At 45.0% G+C, this 24279-nt stretch overlaps 1 protein-coding gene across 7 annotated transcripts in view; it reads right to left on the reverse strand.

Moving 5' to 3' along the window:
• Positions 1–24279, reverse strand: part of MYLK (myosin light chain kinase) — a 471929-nt gene that overhangs the window by 193148 nt on the left and 254502 nt on the right. For all 7 annotated transcript variants that reach the window (XM_073647529.1, XM_073647527.1, XM_073647531.1 and 4 more), the window contains 2 exons: positions 18942–19058; positions 18070–18144 (listed from right to left, as the gene is read on the reverse strand). In XM_073647529.1, coding sequence (XP_073503630.1) covers positions 18070–18144; positions 18942–19058 — 192 coding nt within the window. The remainder of the gene's footprint in view (positions 1–18069; positions 18145–18941; positions 19059–24279) is intronic.

Raw genomic sequence — 24279 nt, forward strand, 5'->3', positions numbered from 1 at the left:
TAATGTCACTGGTGATCCCTGTATTACCTGTACACTGACACTATATACAGAGCTCCTGTGTATAATGTCACTGGTGGTAATAACAGTGTTGTTAGTATTGTGGTTTGTATTCATGATCAGTATTGTAGTATTTGGTCACTTTGGGGTGGTAATATGTGGTCTGGTCATGGTGTGGCCGTATTTGTTCCTTGTATGTAGTATTATTCGGTCACTATGTGGTGGTAATATGTGATCTAGTCATGGTGTGGCGATATTTGTCTCTTTTGTATGTGGTATTATTGGTGTTGATATAGTGGACTGTGTTGTGTATGGCAGTCATTTTGTTCTTGCTGATATTAATTAGGAAAAGATTTTTTTCCATTAGGCCACAGCCCCACCATCAGTATTCGGTCAGTATTTTTTCTCAGGAGTAGCTGCCAAAACCAGGAGTGGGTGATAAATACAGAATTGGTGACTTGTTTCTATTCTACCTTTTCTCTGATTGTTCCTCACCTGGTTTTGGCTCCCACTCCTGAGAAAAAATACTGACCGAATACTGTCCAAATACTGATAGTGGGGCCGTGGCCTTAGAGATTAAATACTTGGACCAGAGCGGCAGAGACGCACTTACAGGGGTTCTCTGGTGAAAACAAGTAATCACCTCTCCACAGGATCAGTGATGATATTGATTGGTGGGGGTCTGACTGCTGGGACACACCGGCAGAATGTGGAGCTTTTCTCCCCATTAGACTGGAGCGGCATGTGAGATGCGACCACTCATCCAGTCATTCCCTCAGTGACTGTGAGCGCTGCTCTTTTTTGGAAGCTGCATTTTAAAATGGGGATAAGTGTCCTGTCAGGGATGAAACTTCCCCATTCTTCTGATAGGCGCGTTTTCCAATGTTCGGACCCAAACGATCAATAAGTGATCACCGATCCTGTGGATCCCATGGATCGGTGATAACTTGTTTTAACCAAAGAAGCCCTTTAATGCAAACTACCGTAATTGTACATCCCAGTTATAGTGGTGCACAGTAGATGTGCAGGAGCCGCCAGTCAATGCTCAACTATAACAGGGATAGCGGATAATAGATATTTGCATATGGCTGTAGGTGGGCCCCTAGAGTCAGTTCTCCCTGTGGGCCCCAGACACCCCAGTCCGACCCTGCCCCTATGTACAAGAATATAACTACTATAATACTGCCCCTATGTACAAGAATATAACTACTATAATACTGCCCCTATGTACAAGAATATAACTACTATAATACTGCTCCTATGTACAAGAATATAACTACTATAATACTGCCCCCCATATACAAGAATATAACTAGTATAATACTGCCCCTATGTACAAGAATATAACTACTATAATACTGCCCCTATGTACAAGAATATAGCTACTATAATACTGCTCATATCTACAAGAATATAACTACTATAATACTGCCCCTATGTACAAGAATATAACTACTATAATACTGCTCCTATGTACAAGAATATAACTACTATAATACTGCTCCTATGTACAAGAATATAACTACTATAATACTGCTACTATGTACAAGAATATAACTACTATAATACTGCCCCCTATGTACAAGAATATAACTACTATAATACTGCCCCCTATGTACAAGAATATAACTACTATAATACTGCCCCCTATGTACAAGAATATAACTACTATAATACTGTCCCTATGTACAAGAATATAACTACTATAATACTGCCCCTATGTACAAGAATATAACTACTATAATACTGCTCCTATGTACAAGAATATAACTACTATAATACTGCTCCTATGTACAAGAATATAACTACTATAATACTGCCCCCTATGTACAAGAATATAACTACTATAATACAGCCCCCTATGTACAAGAATATAACTACTATAATACTGCCCCCTATGTACAAGAATATAACTACTATAATACTGCTCCTATGTACAAGAATATAACTACTATAACACTGCTCCTATGTAAAAGAAAATAACTACTATAATACTGCCCCTATGTACAAGAATATAACTACTATAATACTGTCCTCTATATACAAGAATATAACTACTATAATACTGCCCACTATGTACAAGAATATAACTACTATAATACTGACCCCTATGTACAAAAATATAACTACTATAATACTGCTCCTATGTACAAGAATATAACTACTATAATACTGCCCCTATGTACAAGAATATAACTACTATAATATTGCTCCCTATGTACAAGAATATAACTACTATAACACTGCCCCCTATGTACAAGAATATAACTACTATAATACTGTCCCCTATGTACAAGAATATAACTACTATAATACTGCTCCCTATGTACAAGAATATAACTACTATAATACTGCCCCTATGTACAAGAATATAACTACTATAATACTGCCCTCTATATACAAGAATATAACTGCTATAAAACTGCTGCTATGTACAATAATATAACTACTATAATACTGCTCCTATATACAAGAATATAAGTACTATAATACTGCCCCCTATGTACAAGAATATAACTACTATAATACTGCTCCTATGTACAAAAATATAACTACTATAATACTACCCCCTATGTACAAGAATATAAGTACTATAATACTGCTCCTATGTACAAGAATATAACTACTATAATACTGCCCCTATGTACAAGAATATAACTACTATAATACTGCCCTCTATATACAAGAATATAACTACTATAACACTGCTCCTATGTACAAGAATATAACTACTATAATACTGCCCCTATGTACAAGAATATAACTACTATAATACTGCCCCTATGTACAAGAATATAACTACTATAATACTGCCCCCTATGTACAAGAATATAACTACTATAATACTGCCACCTTTGTACAAGAATATAACTACTATAATACTGCCCCTATGTACAAGAATATAACTACTATAATACTGCCCCTATGTACAAGAATATAACTACTATAATACTGCTCCTATGTACAAGAATATAACTACTATAATACTGCTCCTATGTACAAGAAGATAACTACTATAATACTGCTCCTATGTACAAGAAGATAACTACTATAATACTGCCCCCTATGTACAAGAATATAACTACTATAATACTGCCCCCTATGTACAAGAATATAACTACTATAATACTGCTCCTGTGTACATGAATATAACTACTATAATACTGCTCCTATGTACAAGGATATAACTACTATAATACTGCCCCTATGTACAAGAATATAACTACTATAATACTGCTCCTATGTACAAGAAGATAACTACTATAATACTGCCCCCTATGTACAAGAATATAACTACTATAATACTGCCCCCTATGTACAAGAATATAACTACTATAATACTGCTCCTGTGTACATGAATATAACTACTATAATACTGCTCCTATGTACAAGGATATAACTACTATAATACTGCCCCTATGTACAAGAATATAACTACTATAATACTGCTCCTATGTACAAGAATATAACTACTATATTATTGCCCCTATGTACAAGAATATAACTACTATAATACTGCCACTATGTATAAGAATATAACTACTATAATACTGCTCCTATGTACAAGAATATAACTACTATAATACTGCTCCTATGTACAAGAATATAACTCCTATAATACTGCCCCTAAATATAAGAATATAACTCCTATAATACTGCTTCTATGTACAAGAATATAACTACTATAATGCTGCTATAATGCTGCCCCTATGTACAAGACTATATCTACTATAATACTGCCCCCTATGTACAAGAATATAACTACTATAATACTGCCCCTATGTACAAGAATATAACTACTATAATACTGCTCCCTATATACAAGAATATAACTACTATAATACTGCTCCTATGTACAAGAATATAACTACTATAATACTGCCCCTATGTACAAGAATATAACTACTATAATACTGCTCCTATGTACAAGAATATAACTCCTATAATACTGCCCCTATATACAAGAATATAACTCCTATAATACTGCTTCTATGTACAAGAATATAACTAATATAATACTGCTCCTATGTACAAGAATATAACTACTATAATACTGCCCCCTATGTACAAGAATATAACTACTATAATACTGCTCATGTGTACAAGAATATAACTACTATAATACTGCTCCTATGTACAAGAAGATAACTACTATAATACTGCCCCTATGTACAAGAATATAACTACTATAATACTGCCCCCTATGTACAAGAATATAACTACTATAATACTGCTCCTATGTACAAGAATATAACTATTATAATACTGCTCCTATGTACAAGAATATAACTCCTATAATACTGCCCCTATATACAAGAATATAACTCCTATAATATTGCTTCTATGTACAAGAATATAACTACTATAATGCTGCTATAATGCTGCTCCTATGTACAAGACTATATCTACTATAATACTGCCCCCTATGTACAAGAATATAACTACTATAATACTGCCCCTATGTACAAGAATATAACTACTATCATACTGCTCCCTATATACAAGAATATAACTACTATAATACTGCTCCTATGTACAAGAATATAACTACTATAATACTGCCCCTATGTACAAGAATATAACTACTATAATACTGCTCCTATGTACAAGAATATAACTCCTATAATACTGCCCCTATATACAAGAATATAACTCCTATAATACTGCTTCTATGTACAAGAATATAACTACTATAATACTGCTCCTATGTACAAGAATATAACTACTATAATACTGCCCCCTATGTACAAGAATATAACTACTATAATACTGCTCCGGTGTACAAGAATATAACTACTATAATACTGCTCCTGTGTACAAGAATATAACTACTATAATACTGCTCCTTTGTACAAGAAGATAACCACTATAATACTGCCCCTATGTACAAGAATATAACTACTATAATACTGCCCCCTATGTACAAGAATATAACTACTATAATACTGCCTCCTATGTACAAGAATATAACTACTATAATACTGCCCCTATGTACAAGAATATAACTACTATAATACTGCCCCCTATGTACAAGAATATAACTACTATAATACTGCTCCTATGTACAAGAAGATAACTACTATAATACTGCCCCTATGTACAAGAATATAACTACTATAATACTGCCTCCTATGTACAAGAATATAACTACTATAATACTGCCCCCTATGTACAAGAATATAACTACTATAATACTGCCCCTATGTACAAGAATATAACTACTATAATACTGCCCCCTATGTACAAGAATATAACTACTATAATACTGCCCCCTATGTACAAGAATATAACTACTATAATACTGCTCCTATGTACAAGAATATAACTACTATAACACTGCCCCCTATGTACAAGAATATAACTACTATAATACTGCCCCCTATGTACAAGAATATAACTACTATAATACTGCTCCTATGTACAAGAATATAACTACTATAATACTGCCCCCTATGTACAAGAATATAACTACTATAATACTGCCCCCTATGTACAAGAATATAACTACTATAATACTGCCCCCTATGTACAAGAATATAACTACTATAATACTGGCCCTATGTACAAGAATATAACTACTATAATACTACCCCCTATGTACAAGAATATAACTACTATAATACTGCTCCTATGTACAAGAATATAACTACTATAATACTGCTTCTATGTACAAGAATATAACTAGTATAACACTGCCCCCTATGTACAAGAATATAACTACTATAATACTGCCCCCTATGTACAAGAATATAACTACTATAATACTGCCCCCTATGTACAAGAATATAACTACTATAATACTGCTCCTATGTACAAGAATATAACTACTATAATACTGCTCCTATGTACAAGAATATAACTAGTATAACACTGCCCCCTATGTACAAGAATATAACTACTATAATACTGCCCCCTATGTACAAGAATATAACTACTATAATACTGCCCCCTATGTACAAGAATATAACTACTATAATACTGCTCCTATGTACAAGAATATAACTACTATAATACTGCTCCTATGTACAAGAATATAACTAGTATAACACTGCCCCCTATGTACAAGAATATAACTACTATAATACTGCCCCCTATGTACAAGAATATAACTACTATAATACTGCTCCTATGTACAAGAATATAACTACTATAATACTGCTCCTATGTACAAGAATATAACTACTATAATACTGCTTCTATGTACAAGAATATAACTACTATAATGCTGCTATAATGCTGCCCCTATGTACAAGACTATATCTACTATAATACTGCCCCCTATGTACAAGAATATAACTACTATAATACTGCCCCCAATGTACAAGAATATAACTACTATAATACTGCTCCTGTGTACAAGAATATAACTACTATAATACTGCTCCCTATGTACAAGAATATAACTACTATAATACTGCCCCCAATGTACAAGAATATAACTACTATAATACTGCCCCTATGTACAAGAATATAACTACTATAATACTGCCCCCTATATACAAGAATATAACTACTATAATACTGCTCCTGTGTACAAGAATATAACTACTATAATACTGCTCCCTATGTACAAGAATATAACTACTATAATACTGCCCCCAATGTACAAGAATATAACTACTATAATACTGCCCCCTATGTACAAGAATATAACTACTATAATACTGCCCCCTATGTACAAGAATATAACTACTATAATACTGCTCCCTATGTACAAGTATATAACTACTATAATACTGCCCCTATGTACAAGAATATAACTACTATAATACTGCCCCCTATGTACAAGAATATAACTACTATAATACTGCTCCCTATGTACAAGTATATAACTACTATAATACTGCCCCTATGTACAAGTATATAACTACTATAATACTGCCCCTATGTACAAGAATATAACTACTATAATACTGCCCCTATGTACAAGAATATAACGACTATAATACTGCCCCCTATGTACAAGAATATAACTACTATAATACTGCTCCCTATGTACAAGTATATAACTACTATAATACTGCCCCTATGTACAAGTATATAACTACTATAATACTGCCCCTATGTACAAGAATATAACTACTATAATACTGCCCCTATGTACAAGAATATAACTACTATAATACTGCCCCCTATGTACAAGAATATAACTACTATAATACTGCTCCTATGTACAAGAATATAACTACTATAATACTGCCCCCAATGTACAAGAATATAACTACTATAATACTGCTCCCTATGTACAAGAATATAACTACTATAATACTGCTCCTATGTACAAGAATATAACTACTATAATACTGCCCCCTATGTACAAGAATATAACTACTATAATACTGCTCCTATGTACAAGAATATAACTACTATAATACTGCCCCCAATGTACAAGAATATAACTACTATAATACTGCCCCCTATGTACAAGAATATAACTACTATAATACTGCTCCTATGTACAAGAATATAACTACTATAATACTGCCCCCAATGTACAAGAATATAACTATTATAATACTGCTCCCTATGTACAAGAATATAACTACTATAATACCGCCCCCTATGTACAAGAATATAACTACTCTAATACTGCTCCTATGTACAAGAATATAACTACTATAATACTGCCACTATGTACAAGAATATAACTACTATAATACTGCCCCTATGTACAAGAATATAACTACTATAATACTGACCCCTATGTACAAGAATATAACTACTATAATACCGCCCCCTATGTACAAGAATATAACTACTATAATACTGCCCCTATGTACAAGAATATAACTACTATAATACTGCCCCCTATGTACAAGAATATAACTACTATAATACCGCCCCCTATGTACAAGAATATAACTACTCTAATACTGCTCCTATGTACAAGAATATAACTACTATAATACTGCCACTATGTACAAGAATATAACTACTATAATACTGCCCCTATGTACAAGAATATAACTACTATAATACTGACCCCTATGTACAAGAATATAACTACTATAATACCGCCCCCTATGTACAAGAATATAACTACTATAATACTGACCCCTATGTACAAGAATATAACTACTATAATACTGCCCCTATGTACAAGAATATAACTACTATAACACTGCCCTGTGATGTAGTTTTTTGTGGTTCACATCACATCAGTAATAATAATTTTTCTGGTCATTTTCTTGTTTTTTTTCCAGATATCTAGATAATGTTTTTTCATTTTGAGATATAACTTAAGACATAAGTAGACTTCTTCTGGCGCTGCGCCTCTTGCGGTTGGTGTCGCGGTGCAGCAGTGTTAGGTTTCTGTGCTTTCCAGATATTTGCTCTGCTCTGGATCTCGTGCTGACATTACATATACAGATGTCACCCGTAGATTAATCTCTGCTCATTTTGCTCTCCAGTAGCCACAAGATGGAGGCCGCTCTCCCCGCACACTTCACTGCGACGCGCTGTTTATACAGAACAAGTTTCCATTGTGCCAGAAAAGCAAAACGTGAAACTTAGGAGCAAAAATAGAACAATCTGCGCAATCAGCTGTGGAGTGAGCGCGGAGACGAGGCTGAGAGGTCAAACATGGAGTTGTGCACATGGTGGCGGCACAGCAATTACAGAACGTCGGCTGCTGTCTATGCTATTAACAGCTATTTGTTGCTTAACAGTGTGACAGAGTCCCTGGTATGATATGTGAGAGGAGGTATGTTTTGCCACGGCTGCTAGCCTTGGTGAACTGAACCTACAACTTTCCTCCAGCATGTTATATGTTGGGGGGTTAAATCACCTAAAGGGAGTGGTTTTGTGTGAACAACATGGAGATGGAAGTAAATACTTTTATGCCCAAAAATGACAAAAGTATTCTTGCAGTGATACCTTTATTGGCTAACCAGAAGAAAATATATATGTGCAAGCTTTCAGAGCACAGAGGCTCCTTCGTCAGACAATATTACAAATGAATTCATAAGACAAGGGGCACAACATTTAAGAGATGTTACAGTACGACATTTGTTCATGAGGAGGAGGGGGTGATGCCTCCTATTGATAAGTCCAAGAGATGTCTGTGGGAATGCTTAATTATTTGGAGACCATCTGGTGGAGTTGTGCATTGACTCCATGTACTGAGTCATAAACCCAGGTGTTAGATTGAGTCCTGTTATCAGTGAATTGAACATCTTTATCAGTTTGAATTCCCAGATTCTTCTTTCCAGGTCAATCAATCAGAATACTCCTAAGGAACTCGTCAAGTAAGAGTATAGCCCGGGAGCTGGTCCATATTTTTGCTCGGACAGGTCTGCCGAAAGAGATTTTGACAGACCAGGGAACCCCCTTCATGAGCAAAGTGATGAAGGAGCTATGTAAAGTCCTTCAGATTGCCCAGATATGGACCTCAGTTTACCATCCACAGACAGATGGCCTAGTGGAACGCTTTAACAAGACCTTAAAGGCGATGCTCAGGAAGGTCGATGAAAAGGATGGGCGAGACTGGGACTACCTGCTTCCATTTCTACTCTTCTCCGTCAGAGAAGTTCCTCAAGCCTCCACTGGCTTTATCTCCCTTCAAGCTCCTATATGGTCGGCATCCAAGAGGTCTCCTAGACATCGCCAAGGAAACCTGGGAAGCCGAGGTCACGCCCCACCGAAGCATCATCGAACATGTCGCCCAGTTGCAGGAGAGAATGGCGAAAGTGATGCCCGTCGTGAAGGAACATCTCCTCCAGGCGCAGGAAGCCCAGGCGAGGATGTATAACCGGTCGGCGAAGCTGAGACAGTTCCAGCCTGGGGATCGCGTTCTGGTTCTTATTCCGACCATCGAAAGCAAGTTTCTAGCCAAGTGGCAAGGCTCGTATGAGGTGGTGGAGAAACACAGTGAAGTGAACTATAAAGTCCACCAGCCTGGCCAAAGAAAGCCGCGCCAAGTGTACCACGTAAACCTGCTCAAGTCGTAGCGAGATCGGGAACCCGCGGGAGCTCCTTGCCTGGGAACCGCTCCCGAAGGCAAGGTGGAAGATGTCACGATAGCGGAGACTCTATTGCTGGCCCAGAAGCAATAGAGTCGAGAACTGCTCCAGCGGAATCGGGACCTGTTCTCAGACTTGCCCGGGGCATACGTAGGTGGTAGAGCATGACGTGTTAACAGAGCAGCATGTCAGAGTCAACCCAAAGCCCGATAAGATTCCTGAAGCATGCCGGGAGGTGATCTCGTCCGAAGTGAAAAGGATGTTAGACCTCGCCATGGTAGAGGAGTCAAAGAGTGGGTGGTCGATTCCTATCGTTCTTGTGCCAAAACCCAATGGGGAGTGGAGGTTTTGCAATGACTACTGCCGGCTGAATGAGGTATCCAAGTGTGATGCATACCCGATGCCCCACGTCGATGAACTCATCGAGAGGCTTGGAACTGCAAGGTATATTACCACCCTCGACTTGATGAAGGGCTACTAGCAGATCCCCATGGCTCTGAGGACCAAGGAGAAGACGGCGTTCTCAACACCTGATGGGTGTTTCCAATACACCCGAATGCCTTTCGGACTGCAGGGAGCCCCAGCCACCTTCCAAAGGACGATGGATCGGATCCTAGCCCCACATAAGAAGTATGAAGCAGCCTACCTTGACGACATTGTCGTCTTTAGCCAAGATTGGGCTAGTCATCTGCCGAAGGTACAGGCGATTCTGGATGCTCTGAGGCGGGCTTTACTATTAATCCGAAAATATGTGCCGTTGGAAAGTACTTGGGTATGTAGTCGGGAGAGGCGAAATTAAGCCACAAGTCAATAAAGTCGAGGCAATCCAGAACTGACCGCAACCGCTCTCCAAGAAGCAAGTGAGAGCATTTCTGGGAATTGTGGGGTATTACCGATGGTTTATCCCAAACTTTGCCAGGATGGCCGCGCCACTTACGGATCTCCTAAAAGGCACGAGATCAACGATGGTGAAATGGACGGATGAAACGGAGATGGCGTTCCAACAGCTCAAGCTGGCACTGTGTAAGCAACCTGTTCCGGTCGCACCAGACTTTGAGAAAGAATTCGTGGTCCAGACAGACCCTTCAGAAGTTGGCGTAGGAGCCGTGCTCTCTCAAGAGATAAATGGGGAAGAACATCCCATTCTCAATCTGAGCCAGAAGCTCTCTTACTGCGAGAAGAACTACGCTATAGTAAAAAAAAGAGTGCTTAGCCATAAAATGGGCCGTAGATACACTGAGATACTACCTACTAGGCCGGAAGTTTAAACTGGTGTCAGACCATGCCCCCTTGAGATGGTTGAGGGAAAAGAAGGGTAAGAATGCTCAGGTAACTAGGTGGTTCTTGGGTCTCCAGGACTTCAGTTTTCTCGTAGAGCATAGGCCTGGGAAGTTACACGGAAACGCTGATGACCTCTCTTGAATTCCCTGTATGGTGTCTGAAGGTGCTCAAACCCCCGGCTTTGGGCAGAGGGGGAGAATATGTGACAGTGTCACTGGTGTTATATGTCAGGGGAGGTATGTTTTGCCACGGCTGCTAGCCTTGGCGAACTGAATCTACAACTCTCCTCGATACGTTGGAGGGTTAAATCACCTAAAGGGAGTGGTTTTGTGTGAATGACATAGAAATGGGAGGGAAGTCATTCACCCTACCGCCCCCTGAGGTTGTGGCTGAGCAAAGTTAAATGCTCAGTCACTTTTTTTTGTTTCTGTGGTTGTGTGTCTGGAGAGGCAAGGTCTCCAGACTGGGAAGCTTCAGCTCAGGAGGAGCTGAAGGGTGTGCTATAAATTGTGCGGGCGAACCCCACACATATATGGACTGTGCTATCGTTTATCTTTTGTTTTGCCGTTATGCCAGCACGCCTGAGTTTATTTTGATGAACCTGCAGCGCTTTATGCCGTTACAATAAACCTGCAAAGGAAACCGTTTCCTGCGTCTACTTCTGAAAGCAGCCGAGTGAGTCGTCTTACCACAACAGAAAATTGTAGAACTTTTTATAATAACATGTTACAATGTATCAGTGCAGGTAAATGTATCAGCTTGGAGTAAATGTTGTTCAGCTCTAGACTGTATATAATTGTAACAAACCCTCAGCTGTGAAAAGAATTATGCTTCGAATTATAAAAGAATCTTCCTATAAACTACTCAGAAATTTTCGTCTATGAAGCATGTGAGAATCCTGATATGAACAGTCATCCACAAATCAGTATCACACGGCTCAGTACAGACACGGAGCCAGCAGGCAGCAGGGCAACGGGCCGCTCCACAGAGCTAACAGGAAAACAGCAGAAGTGTAAAACAGTTTATCAGGCTCCTAGGATAGAGCCACATGACTGGCAGGAGTCATCAGGTTCTTAGGATAGGGCCACATGACTGGCAGGAGTCATCAGGCTCTTAGGACAGAACCGCGTGACTAGCAGCAGTCGTCAGGCTCTTAGGACAGAACCACGTTACTAGCAGCAGTCGTCAGGCTCTTAGGACAAGGCCACGTGACTATCAGCAGTCGCCAGTCTCTTAGGACAGGGCCATGTGACTAGCAGCAGTCGCCAGTCTCTTAGGACAGAACCGCGTGACTAGCAGCAGTCGTCAGGCTCTTAGGACAGAACCACGTTACTAGCAGCAGTCGTCAGGCTCTTAGGACAAGGCCACGTGACTATCAGCAGTCGCCAGTCTCTTAGGACAGGGCCATGTGACTAGCAGCAGTCGCCAGTCTCTTAGGACAGGGCCACGTGACTAGCAGCAGTCGCCAGTCTCTTAGGACAGGGCCATGTGACTAGCAGCAGTCGCCAGTCTCTTAGGACAGGGCCACGTGACTAGCAGCAGTCGCCAGTCTCTTAGGACAGGGCCACGTAACTAGCAGCAGTCGCCAGTCTCTTAGGACAGGGCCACGTAACTAGAAGCAGTCATCAGGCTATTAGGACAGGGCCACGTGACTAGCAGCAGTCGCCAGTCTCTTAGGACAGGGCCACGTGACTAGCAGCAGTCGCCAGTCTCTTAGGACAGGGCCACGTGACTAGCAGCAGTCGCCAGTCTCTTAGGACAGGGCCACGTGACTAGCAGCAGTCGCCAGGCTCTTAGGACACGGCCACGTAACTAGCAGCAGTCGTCAGGCTCTTAGGACAGAACCACGTGACTAGCAGCAGTCGTCAGTCTCTTAGGACAGGGCCACGTGACTAGCAGCAGTCGCCAGGCTCTTAGGACAGGGCCACGTGACTAGCAGCAGTCGCCAGTCTCTTAGGACAGGGCCACGTGACTAGCAGCAGTCGCCAGGCTCTTAGGACAGGGCCACGTGACTAGCAGCAGTCGTCAGGCTCTTAGGACAGGGCCACGTGACTAGCAGCAGTCGCCAGGCTCTTAGGACAGGGCCACGTGACTAGCAGCAGTCGTCAGGCTCTTAGGACAGAACCACGTGACTAGCAGCAGTCGTCAGGCTCTCAGGACAGAACCACGTGACTAGCAGCAGTCATCAGGCTCTCAGGACAGAACCACGTGACTAACAGCAGTCATCAGGCTCTTAGGACAGAACCACGTGACTAGCAGCAGTCGCCAGTCTCTTAGGACAGGGCCACGTAACTAGCAGCAGTCGCCAGTCTCTTAGGACACGGCCACGTGACTAGAAGCAGTCATCAGGCTATTAGGACAGGGCCACGTGACTAGCAGCAGTCGCCAGTCTCTTAGGACAGGGCCACGTGACTAGCAGCAGTCGCCAGTCTCTTAGGACAGGGCCACGTGACTAGCAGCAGTCGCCAGGCTCTTAGGACACGGCCACGTGACTAGCAGCAGTCGCCAGGCTCTTAGGACAGGGCCACGTGACTAGCAGCAGTCGCCAGGCTCTTAGGACAGGGCCACGTGACTAGCAGCAGTCGTCAGGCTCTTAGGACAGGGCCACGTGACTAGCAGCAGTCGTCAGGCTCTTAGGACAGAACCACGTGACTAGCAGCAGTCGTCAGGCTCTTAGGACAGAACCACGTGACTAGCAGCAGTCGTCAGGCTCTTAGGACAAGGCCACGTGACTAGCAGCAGTCGTCAGGCTCTTAGGACAAGGCCACGTGACTAGCAGCAGTCGTCAGGCTCCTAGGACAGGGCCACGTGACTAGCAGCAGTCGTCAGGCTCTTAGGACAGAACCACGTGACTAGCAGCAGTCGTCAGGCTCTTTGGACAGGGCCACGTGACTAGCAGCAGTCGTCAGGCTCTCAGGACAGAACCACGTGACTAGCAGCAGTCGTCAGGCTCTTAGGACAGAACCACGTGACTAGCAGCAGTCGCCAGTCTCTTAGGACAGGGCCACGTAACTAGCAGCAGTTGCCAGTCTCTTAGGACAGGGCCACGTGACTAGCAGCAGTCGCCAGGCTCTTAGGACAGGGCCACGTGACTAGCAGCAGTCGCCAGGCTCTTAGGACACGGCCACGTGACTAGCAGCAGTCATCAGGCTCTTTGGACAGGGCCACGTCACTAGCAGCAGTCATCAGGCTCTTTGGACAGGGCCACGTCACTAGCAGCAGTCATCAGGCTCTTAGGACAGGGCCACGTCACTAGCAGCAGTCATCAGGCTCTTAGGACAGGGCCACGTCACTAGCAGCAGTCATCAGGCTCTTAGGACACGGCCATGTCACTAGCAGCAGTCATCAGGCTCTTAGGACAGGGCCACGTCACTAGCAGCAGTCGTCAGGCTCTTAGGACAGAACCACGTGACTAGCAGCAGTCGCCAGGCTCTTAGGACAGGGCCACGTGACTAGCAGCAGTCGTCAGGCTCTCAGGACAGAACCACGTGACTAGCAGCAGTCATCAGGCTCTCAGGACAGAACCACGTGACTAGCAGCAGTCATCAGGCTCTCAGGACAGAACCACGTGACTAGCAGCAGTCGTCAGGCTCTTAGGACAGGGCCACGTGACTAGCAGCAGTCGCCAGGCTCTTAGGACAGGGCCACGTCACTAGCAGCAGGTGTTGAGTTCAGTACATGGACATTATTTGTGCGTCTTTACCTTTTGCATTTTTGTAGTGAAGCATGTCGGCAGCTCGCACAGCCACGTCACATTCTGTACTTTCCATCCATCGGCCCCTCGGCAGCTTTTAGCCCTTTGTATAATTTCGTCAGATTGCACTGGATATAACTATTCCTTCGGGGCGATATCCTAAGTGTTTAGTGCGACGACTTTTTTTTAACTTCCCATTATTTTATATACATTTATTGACTTGTGCAAAATAAAGGGGGTTTGTTTGAAGATTATGGTTTGTGGGGGGTAAGGCGTTTTGGGGGCTTGTTTCTGCAAGGTTACTTACACACTAAAATATAAAGGGAAAGGCCCTCCTGTCAGCACTTAACAGGTTAAACAAGCGTCCCCCAGATCGTCCGCCCCCAAACAGGATGTTCACATGACCCAGCAGGAGGGTTAAAGACACACATGGAAATCATCTCCAGGACAGAAGGGCAACTCCGCTGATCTCTGGGCCGAGTCCAGAAAGGGAACCATTCAAGCTTCATCTGTGGCCGGAGAAGAAAGAAACCAGCCCCAGAAATACAGCGAGGGCTGTCCCCGGTAACAGGGCGAGAGCCGACCCCGAAAACAGGGCGAGAGCCGACCCCGATAACAGGGCGAGAGCCGACCCCGATAACAGGGCGAGAGCCGACCCCGATAACAGGGCGAGAGCCGACCCCGATAACAGGGCGAGAGCCGACCCCGATAACAGGGCGAGAGCCGACCCCGATAACAGGGCGAGAGCCGACCCCGATAACAGGGCGAGAGCCGACCCCGATAACAGGGCGAGAGCCGACCCCGATAACAGGGCGAGAGCCGACCCCAGTAACAGGGCGAGAGCCGACCCCAGTAACAGGGCGAGAGCCGACCCCAGTAACAGGGCGAGAGCCGACCCCGATAGCAGGGCGAGAGCCGACCCCGATAACAGGGCGAGAGCCGACCCCGACAGCAGGGCGAGAGCCGACCCCGACAGCAGGGCGAGAGCCGACCCCGACAGCAGGGCGAGAGCCGACCCCGGTAACAGGGCGAGAGCCGACCCCGGTAACAGGGCGAGAGCCGACCCCGGTAACAGGGCGAGAGCCGACCCCGGTAACAGGGCGAGAGCCGACCCCGGTAACAGGGCGAGAGCCGACCCCGGTAACAGGGCGAGAGCCGACCGCGGTAACAGGACGAGAGCCGACCGCGGTAACAGGACGAGAGCCGACCGCGGTAACAGGACGAGAGCCGACCCCGGTAACAGGACGAGAGCCGACCCCGGTAACAGGGCGAGAGCCGACCCCGACAGCAGGGCGAGAGCCGACCCCGACAGCAGGGCGAGAGCCGACCCCGACAGCAGGGCGAGAGCCGACCCCGACAGCAGGGCGAGAGCCGACCCCGGTAACAGGGCGAGAGCCGACCCCGGTAACAGGGCGAGAGCCGACCCCGGTAACAGGGCGAGAGCCGACCCCGGTAACAGGGCGAGAGCCGACCCCGGTAACAGGGCGAGAGCCGACCCCGGTAACAGGGCGAGAGCCGACCCCGGTAACAGGGCGAGAGCCGACCCCGGTAACAGGGCGAGAGCCGACCCCGGTAACAGGGCGAGAGCCGACCCCGGTAACAGGACGAGAGCCGACCCCGGTAACAGGGCGAGAGCCGACCGCGGTAACAGGACGAGAGCCGACCGCGGTAACAGGACGAGAGCCGACCCCGGTAACAGGGCGAGAGCCGACCCCGGTAACAGGGCGAGAGCCGACCCCGGTAACAGGGCGAGAGCCGACCCCGGTAACAGGGCGAGAGCCGACCCCGGTAACAGGGCGAGAGCCGACCCCGGTAACAGGGCGAGAGCCGACCCCGGTAACAGGGCGAGAGCCGACCCCGGTAACAGGGCGAGAGCCGACCCCGGTAACAGGGCGAGAGCCGACCCCGGTAACAGGGCGAGAGCCGACCCCGGTAACAGGGCGAGAGCCGACCGCGGTAACAGGACGAGAGCCGACCGCGGTAACAGGACGAGAGCCGACCCCGGTAACAGGGCGAGAGCCGACCCCGGTAACAGGGCGAGAGCCGACCCCGGTAACAGGGCGAGAGCCGACCCCGGTAACAGGGCGAGAGCCAACCCCGGTAACAGGGCGAGAGCCAACCCCGGTAACAGGGCGAGAGCCGACACCGATAACAGGGCGAGAGCCGCCCCCGGTAATAGGGCGAGAGCCGACCCCGGTAACAGGGCGAGAGCCGCCCCCGGTAACAGGGCGAGAGCCGCCCCCGGTAACAGGGCAAGAGCCGCTCCCGGTAATAGGGCGAGAGCCGCCCCCAGTAATAGGGCGAGAGCCAACCCCGGTAACAGGGCGAGAGCCGACCCCGGTAACAGGGCGAGAGCAGACCCCGGTAACAGGGCGAGAGCAGACCCCGGTAATAGGGCGAGAGCCGCCCCTGGTAATAGAGAAGGGATTTGATTTCAGTTTTTCTGCGCTATATGATGCATCCTGTACAGCTGACATTTCACATGATGCGACAGAATAATCTTTTCCAGCTGATTCTGCAGAATCACTTTCTCTGCTGATTTTCTTGCTTACTCTCCAATATATAGGGGGTCACTTATTTTCTGCGCTGATTTTCTTGCTTGCCCTTTCAGGGGTTCACTTACTTTCTGTGTGATTTTGTAGCTTGCTCTTCGTTATATGCAGTCGGGGGGTCACTTACTTTCGGTGTGATTCTGTTGCTTGCTCTCCATTATATGCACTTGGGGTTCACTTACTTTCGGTGTGATTCTATTGCTTGCTCTCCATTATATCCACTCGGGGTTCACTTACTTTCGGTGTGAGATTTTATTGTTTGTTTTCTCAGGGGGTCACTTATATTCTGTGCCGATTTTATTGCTTGCACTCCATTATATACAATCGGGGGTCACTTACTTTCTGCGCTGATTTTCTTGCTTGCCCTTTCAGTGGGTCACTTACTTTCTGTGTGATTTCATTGCTTGCCTGTTCAGGGGGTCACTTACTTTCGGTGTGATTTTATTTCTTGCTCTCCGTTATACGAGGTCGGGGGTCACTTACTTTCTGTGTGATTTCATTGCTTGCGCTCCGTTATATGCATTTAGGGGGTCACTTACTTTCTATGTGATTTCATTGCTTGCTCCCGTAGGGGGTCACTTACTTTCTGACGTGATGGTGGGCGCAGCGTTACTTTTGGGTTTCTTCATCTTCTTTATCCCGGTGTTTCCTGAAGTGTCTGAAACGAGAGATATCAGAGGAGACGTAACGATGAGGAGTCGGGTGACGTCACAAGGTGAAGGATCGTCTGATCGCCAGGAGATCAGCGGTCACGCAGGCTGCCGTCAGTCTCACAGGTGCCTGTCACTCCGGGACTCCATTAACCTCGCGCCTTGGACAGACACTTCAGATAAACTCCACTAACTCTCCAGCGGTCTCATATTTGACCCCATTTCTTACCATTGCTGTCAGTGAATTGCAGCTATTGTATCCAGTTTAGAGGAGCTTTAATTAAGAAGTGAACAGAAGGACGGACACATTCACTGACAGCAAGAAAGAGCAGACGTGAAGCCGTCTACCAGAAAGTAGCGGATCATTTCACCGCACCATGATCACATACAGCCCCACTGTCTGCACTGTGGGACTGCAGATGATGGGGGTTATCCTGCACAATTTGTCTACATTTATAAAGGCTTCATAATGCAGTACTGAGGTCGAGAATGTGGCGGGATGTGCGGGGTCAGGACGTGGCGGGGTCAGGACGTGGCGGGGTCAGGACGTGGCGGGGTGTGCGGGGTCAGGACGTGGCGGGGTCAGGACGTGGCGGGGTGTGCGGGGTCAGGACGTGGCGGGGTGTGCGGGGTCAGGACGTGGCGGGGTGTGCGGGGTCAGGACGTGGCGGGGTGTGCGGGGTCAGGACGTGGCGGGGTGTGCGGGGTCAGGACGTGGCGGGGTGTGCGGGGTCAGGACGTGGCGGGGTCAGGACGTGGCGGGGTCAGGACGTGGCGGGGTGTGCGGGGTCAGGACGGTGCTCACCTTCCACAGTCACATGACAGGTGCAGTCGGCTCTTCCGGCGCAGTTCTCGGCCGCACATCTGTACTGTCCTCCGTCCTCCGGGAACGTCTTCTCAATGGTGAGAGAACACAGCGGCCCTGCAACAAGACGGAGCGGTCAGCAGCCGCCCCTGCGAAGGGTACCAAGGAAACCCCTCCACACGGGCACAGAGACAGCCTCATACCCAAGGACACTGGCCGCATCACACAGGATTAGATACACGGCTCAGCAGACAGTATCACACAGGATTAGATACATAGTTCAGCAGACAGTATCACACAGGATAGGATTAGATACACGGCTCAGCAGACAGTATCACACAGGATAGGATTAGATACACGGCTCAGCAGACAGTATCACACAGGATAGGATTAGATACACGGCTCAGCAGACAGTATCACACAGGAGAGGATTAGATACACGGCTCAGCAGACAGTATCACACAGGATAGGATTAGATACACGGCTCAGCAGACAGTATCACACAGGAGAGGATTAGATACACAGCTCAGCAGACAGTATCACACAGGAGAGGATTAGATACACGGCTCAGCAGACAGTATCACACAGGATAGGATTAGATACACGGCTCAGCAGACAGTATCACACAGGAGAGGATTAGATACACGGCTCAGCAGACAGTATCACACAGGATAGGATTAGATACACAGCTCAGCAGACAGTATCACACAGGATAGGATTAGATACACGGCTCAGCAGACAGTATCACACAGGATAGGATTAGATACACGGCTCAGCAGACAGTATCACACAGGAGAGGATTAGATACACGGCTCAGCAGACAGTATCACACAGGATAGGATTAGATACACGGCTCAGCAGACAGTATCACACAGGATAGGATTAGATACACGGCTCAGCAGACAGTATCACACAGGATAGGATTAGATACACGGCTCAGCAGACAGTATCACACAGGAGAGGATTAGATACACGGCTCAGCAGACAGTATCACACAGGATAGGATTAGATACACGGCTCAGCAGACAGTATCACACAGGAGAGGATTAGATACACGGCTCAGCAGACAGTATCACACAGGATAGGATTAGATACACGGCTCAGCAGACAGTATCACACAGGATAGGATTAGATACACGGCTCAGCAGACAGTATCACACAGGATAGGATTAGATACACGGCTCAGCAGACAGCATCACACAGGATAGGATTAGATACACGGCTCAGCAGACAGTATCACACATGATAGGATTAGATACACGGCTCAGCAGACAGTATCACACATGATAGGATTAGATACACGGCTCAGCAGACAGTATCACACATGATAGGATTAGATACACGGCTCACCAGACAGCATCACACAGGATAGCATTAGATACACGGCTCAGCAGACAGTATCACACAGGATAGGATTAGATACACGGCTCACCAGACAGTATCACACAGGATAGCATTAGATACACGGCTCAGCAGACAGTATCACACAGGATAGGATTAGATACACAGCTCAGCAGACAGTATCACACAGGATAGGATTAGATACACGGCTCAGCAGACAGTATCACACAGGATAGGATTAGATACACGGCTCAGCAGACAGTATCACACAGGATAGGATTAGATACACGACTCAGCAGACAGTATCACACAGGATAGGATTAGATACACAGCTCAGCAGACAGTATCACACAGGATAGGATTAGATACACGGCTCAGCAGACAGTATCACACAGGACAGGATTAGATACACGGCTCAGCAGACAGTATCACACAGGATAGGATTAGATACACGGCTCAGCAGACAGTATCACACATGATAGGATTAGATACACGGCTCAGCAGACAGTATCACACATGATAGGATTAGATACACGACTCAGCAGACAGTATCACACATGGTAGGTTTAGATACAGTGTTTTAGCAGACAATATTATAATTACTAAATTAAGATATGACAAACAATATCACACATTATCATGGATTAGATACATGAGGAGGTATCAGACATGAGAGGATTAGATACAGGAGGAGGTATCAGACATGAGAAGATTAGATACAGGAGGAGGTATCAGACATGAGAGGATTAGATACAGGAGGAGGTATCAGACATGAGAGGATTAGATACAGGAGGAGGTATCAGACATAATAGGATTAGATACAGGAGGAGGTATCAGACATAATAGGATTAGATACAGTAGGTGGTATCAGACATGAGAAGATTAGATACAGGAGGAGGTATCAGACATGAGAAGATTAGATACAGTAGGTGGTATCAGACATGAGAGGATTAGATACAGGAGGAGGTATCAGACATGAGAGGATTAGATACAGGAGGAGGTATCAGACATGAGAGGATTAGATACAGGAGGAGGTATCAGACATGAGAGGATTAGATACAGGAGGAGGTATCAGACATGAGAGGATTAGATACAGTAGGTGGTATCAGACATGAGAGGATTAGATACAGGAGGAGGTATCAGACATGATAGGATTAGATACAGGAGGAGGTATCAGACATGATAGGATTAGATACAGGAGGAGGTATCAGACATGAGAGGATTAGATACAGGAGGAGGTATCAGACATGAGGATTAGATACAGGAGGAGGTATCAGACATGAGAGGATTAGATACAGTAGGTGGTATCAGACATGAGAGGATTAGATACAGGAGGAGGTATCAGACATGATAGGATTAGATACAGGAGGAGGTATCAGACATGATAGGATTAGATACAGGAGGAGGTATCAGACTTGAGAGGATTAGATACAGGAGGAGGTATCAGACATGAGAGGATTAGATACAGGAGGAGGTATCAGACATGAGAGGATTAGATACAGGAGGAGGGATCAGACATGAGAGGATTAGATACAGGAGGAGGTATCAGACATGAGAGGATTAGATACAGGAGGAGGTATCAGACATGAGAGGATTAGATACAGGAGGAGGTATCAGACATGAGAGGATTAGATACAGGAGGAGGTATCAGACATGAGAGGATTAGATACAGGAGGAGGTATCAGACATGAGAGGATTAGATACAGGAGGAGGAATCAGACATGAGAGGATTAGATACAGGAGGAGGAATCAGACATGAGAGGATTAGATACAGGAGGAGGTATCAGACATGAGAGGATTAGATACAGGAGGAGGTATCAGATATGAGAGGATTAGATACATGAGGAGGTATCAGACATGAGAGGATTAGATACAGGAGGAGGTATCAGACATGATAGGATTAGATACAGAAGGAGGTATCAGACATGAGAGGATTAGATACAGGAGGAGGTATCAGACATGATAGGATTAGATACAGAAGGAGGTATCAGACATGATAGGATTAGATACAGAAGGAGGTATCAGACATGAGAGGATTAGATACAGTAGGTGGTATCAGACATGATAGGATCAGATACAGGAGGAGGTATCAGACATGAGAGGATTAGATACAGGAGGAGGTATCAGACATGAGAGGATTAGATACAGTAGGTGGTATCAGACATGATAGGATTAGATACATGAGGAGGTATCAGACATGAGAGGATTAGATACAGGAGGTGGTATCAGACATGAGAGGATTAGATACAGGAGGAGGTATCAGACATGAGAGGATTAGATACAGGAGGAGGTATCAGACATGAGGATTAGATACAGGAGGAGGTATCAGACATGAGAGGATTAGATACATTAGGTGGTATCAGACATGATAGGATTAGATACATGAGGAGGTATCAGACATGAGAGGATTAGATACAGGAGGAGGTATCAGACATGAGAGGATTAGATACAGGAGGAGGTATCCGACATAAGATTAGATACAGGAGGAGGTGGAGGAGGTATCAGACATGAGAGGATTAGATACAGGAGGAGGTATCAGACATGAGAGGATTAGATACAGGAGGAGGTATCAGACATGATAGGATTAGATACAGGAGGAGGTATCAGACATGAGAGGATTAGATACAGGAGGAGGTATCAGACATGAGAGGATTAGATACAGGAGGAGGTATCAGACATGAGAGGATTAGATACAGGAGGAGGTATCAGACATAAGATTAGATACAGGAGGAGGTGGAGGAGGTATCAGACATGAGAGGATTAGATACAGGAGGAGGTATCAGACATGAGAGGATTAGATACAGGAGGAGGTATCAGACATGATAGGATTAGATACAGGAGGAGGTATCAGACATGAGACGATTAGATACAGGAGGAGGTATCAGACATGAGAGGATTAGATACAGGAGGAGGTATCAGACATGAGAGGATTAGATACAGGAGGAGGGATCAGACATGAGGATTAGATACAGGAGGAGGTATCAGACATGAGAGGATTAGATACAGGAGGAGGTATCAGACATGATAGGATCAGATACAGGAGGAGGTATCAGACATGATATGATTATATACAGAAGGAGGTATCAGACATGAGAGGATTAGATACAGGAGGAGGGATCAGACATGAGAGGATTAGATACAGGAGGAGGTATCAGACATGAGAGGATTAGATACAGGAGGAGGTATCAGACATGAGGATTAGATACAGGAGGAGGTATCAGACATGATAGGATCAGATACAGGAGGAGGTATCAGACATGATAGGATCAGATACAGGAGGAGGTATCAGACATGAGGATTAGATACAGGAGGAGGTATCAGACATGATAGGATCAGATACAGGAGGAGGTATCAGACATGATAGGATCAGATACAGGAGGAGGTATCAGACATGAGAGGATTAGATACAGGAGGAGGTATCAGACATGAGGATTAGATACAGGAGGAGGTATCAGACATGATAGGATCAGATACAGGAGGAGGTATCAGACATGATAGGATCAGATACAGGAGGAGGTATCAGACATGAGGATTAGATACAGGAGGAGGTATCAGACATGATAGGATCAGATACAGGAGGAGGTATCAGACATGATAGGATCAGATACAGGAGGAGGTATCAGACATGATATGATTATATACAGAAGGAGGTATCAGACATGAGAGGATTAGATACAGGAGGAGGGATCAGACATGAGGATTAGATACAGGAGGAGGTATCAGACATGAGAGGATTAGATACAGGAGGAGGTATCAGACATGATATGATTATATACAGAAGGAGGTATCAGACATGAGAGGATTAGATACAGGAGGAGGGATCAGACATGATAGGATTAGATACAGAAGGAGGTATCAGACATGAGAGGATTAGATACAGGAGGAGGTATCAGACATGAGAGGATTAGATACAGGAGGAGGTATCAGACATGAGAGGATTAGATACAGGAGGAGGTATCAGACATGAGGATTAGATACAGGAGGAGGTATCAGACAT

This window comes from Phyllobates terribilis, unplaced genomic scaffold (assembly GCF_046119375.1).
Source record: "Phyllobates terribilis strain yellow unplaced genomic scaffold, ASM4611937v1 Scaffold_9__5_contigs__length_417890890, whole genome shotgun sequence".
Taxonomy (NCBI): domain Eukaryota; kingdom Metazoa; phylum Chordata; class Amphibia; order Anura; family Dendrobatidae; genus Phyllobates; species Phyllobates terribilis.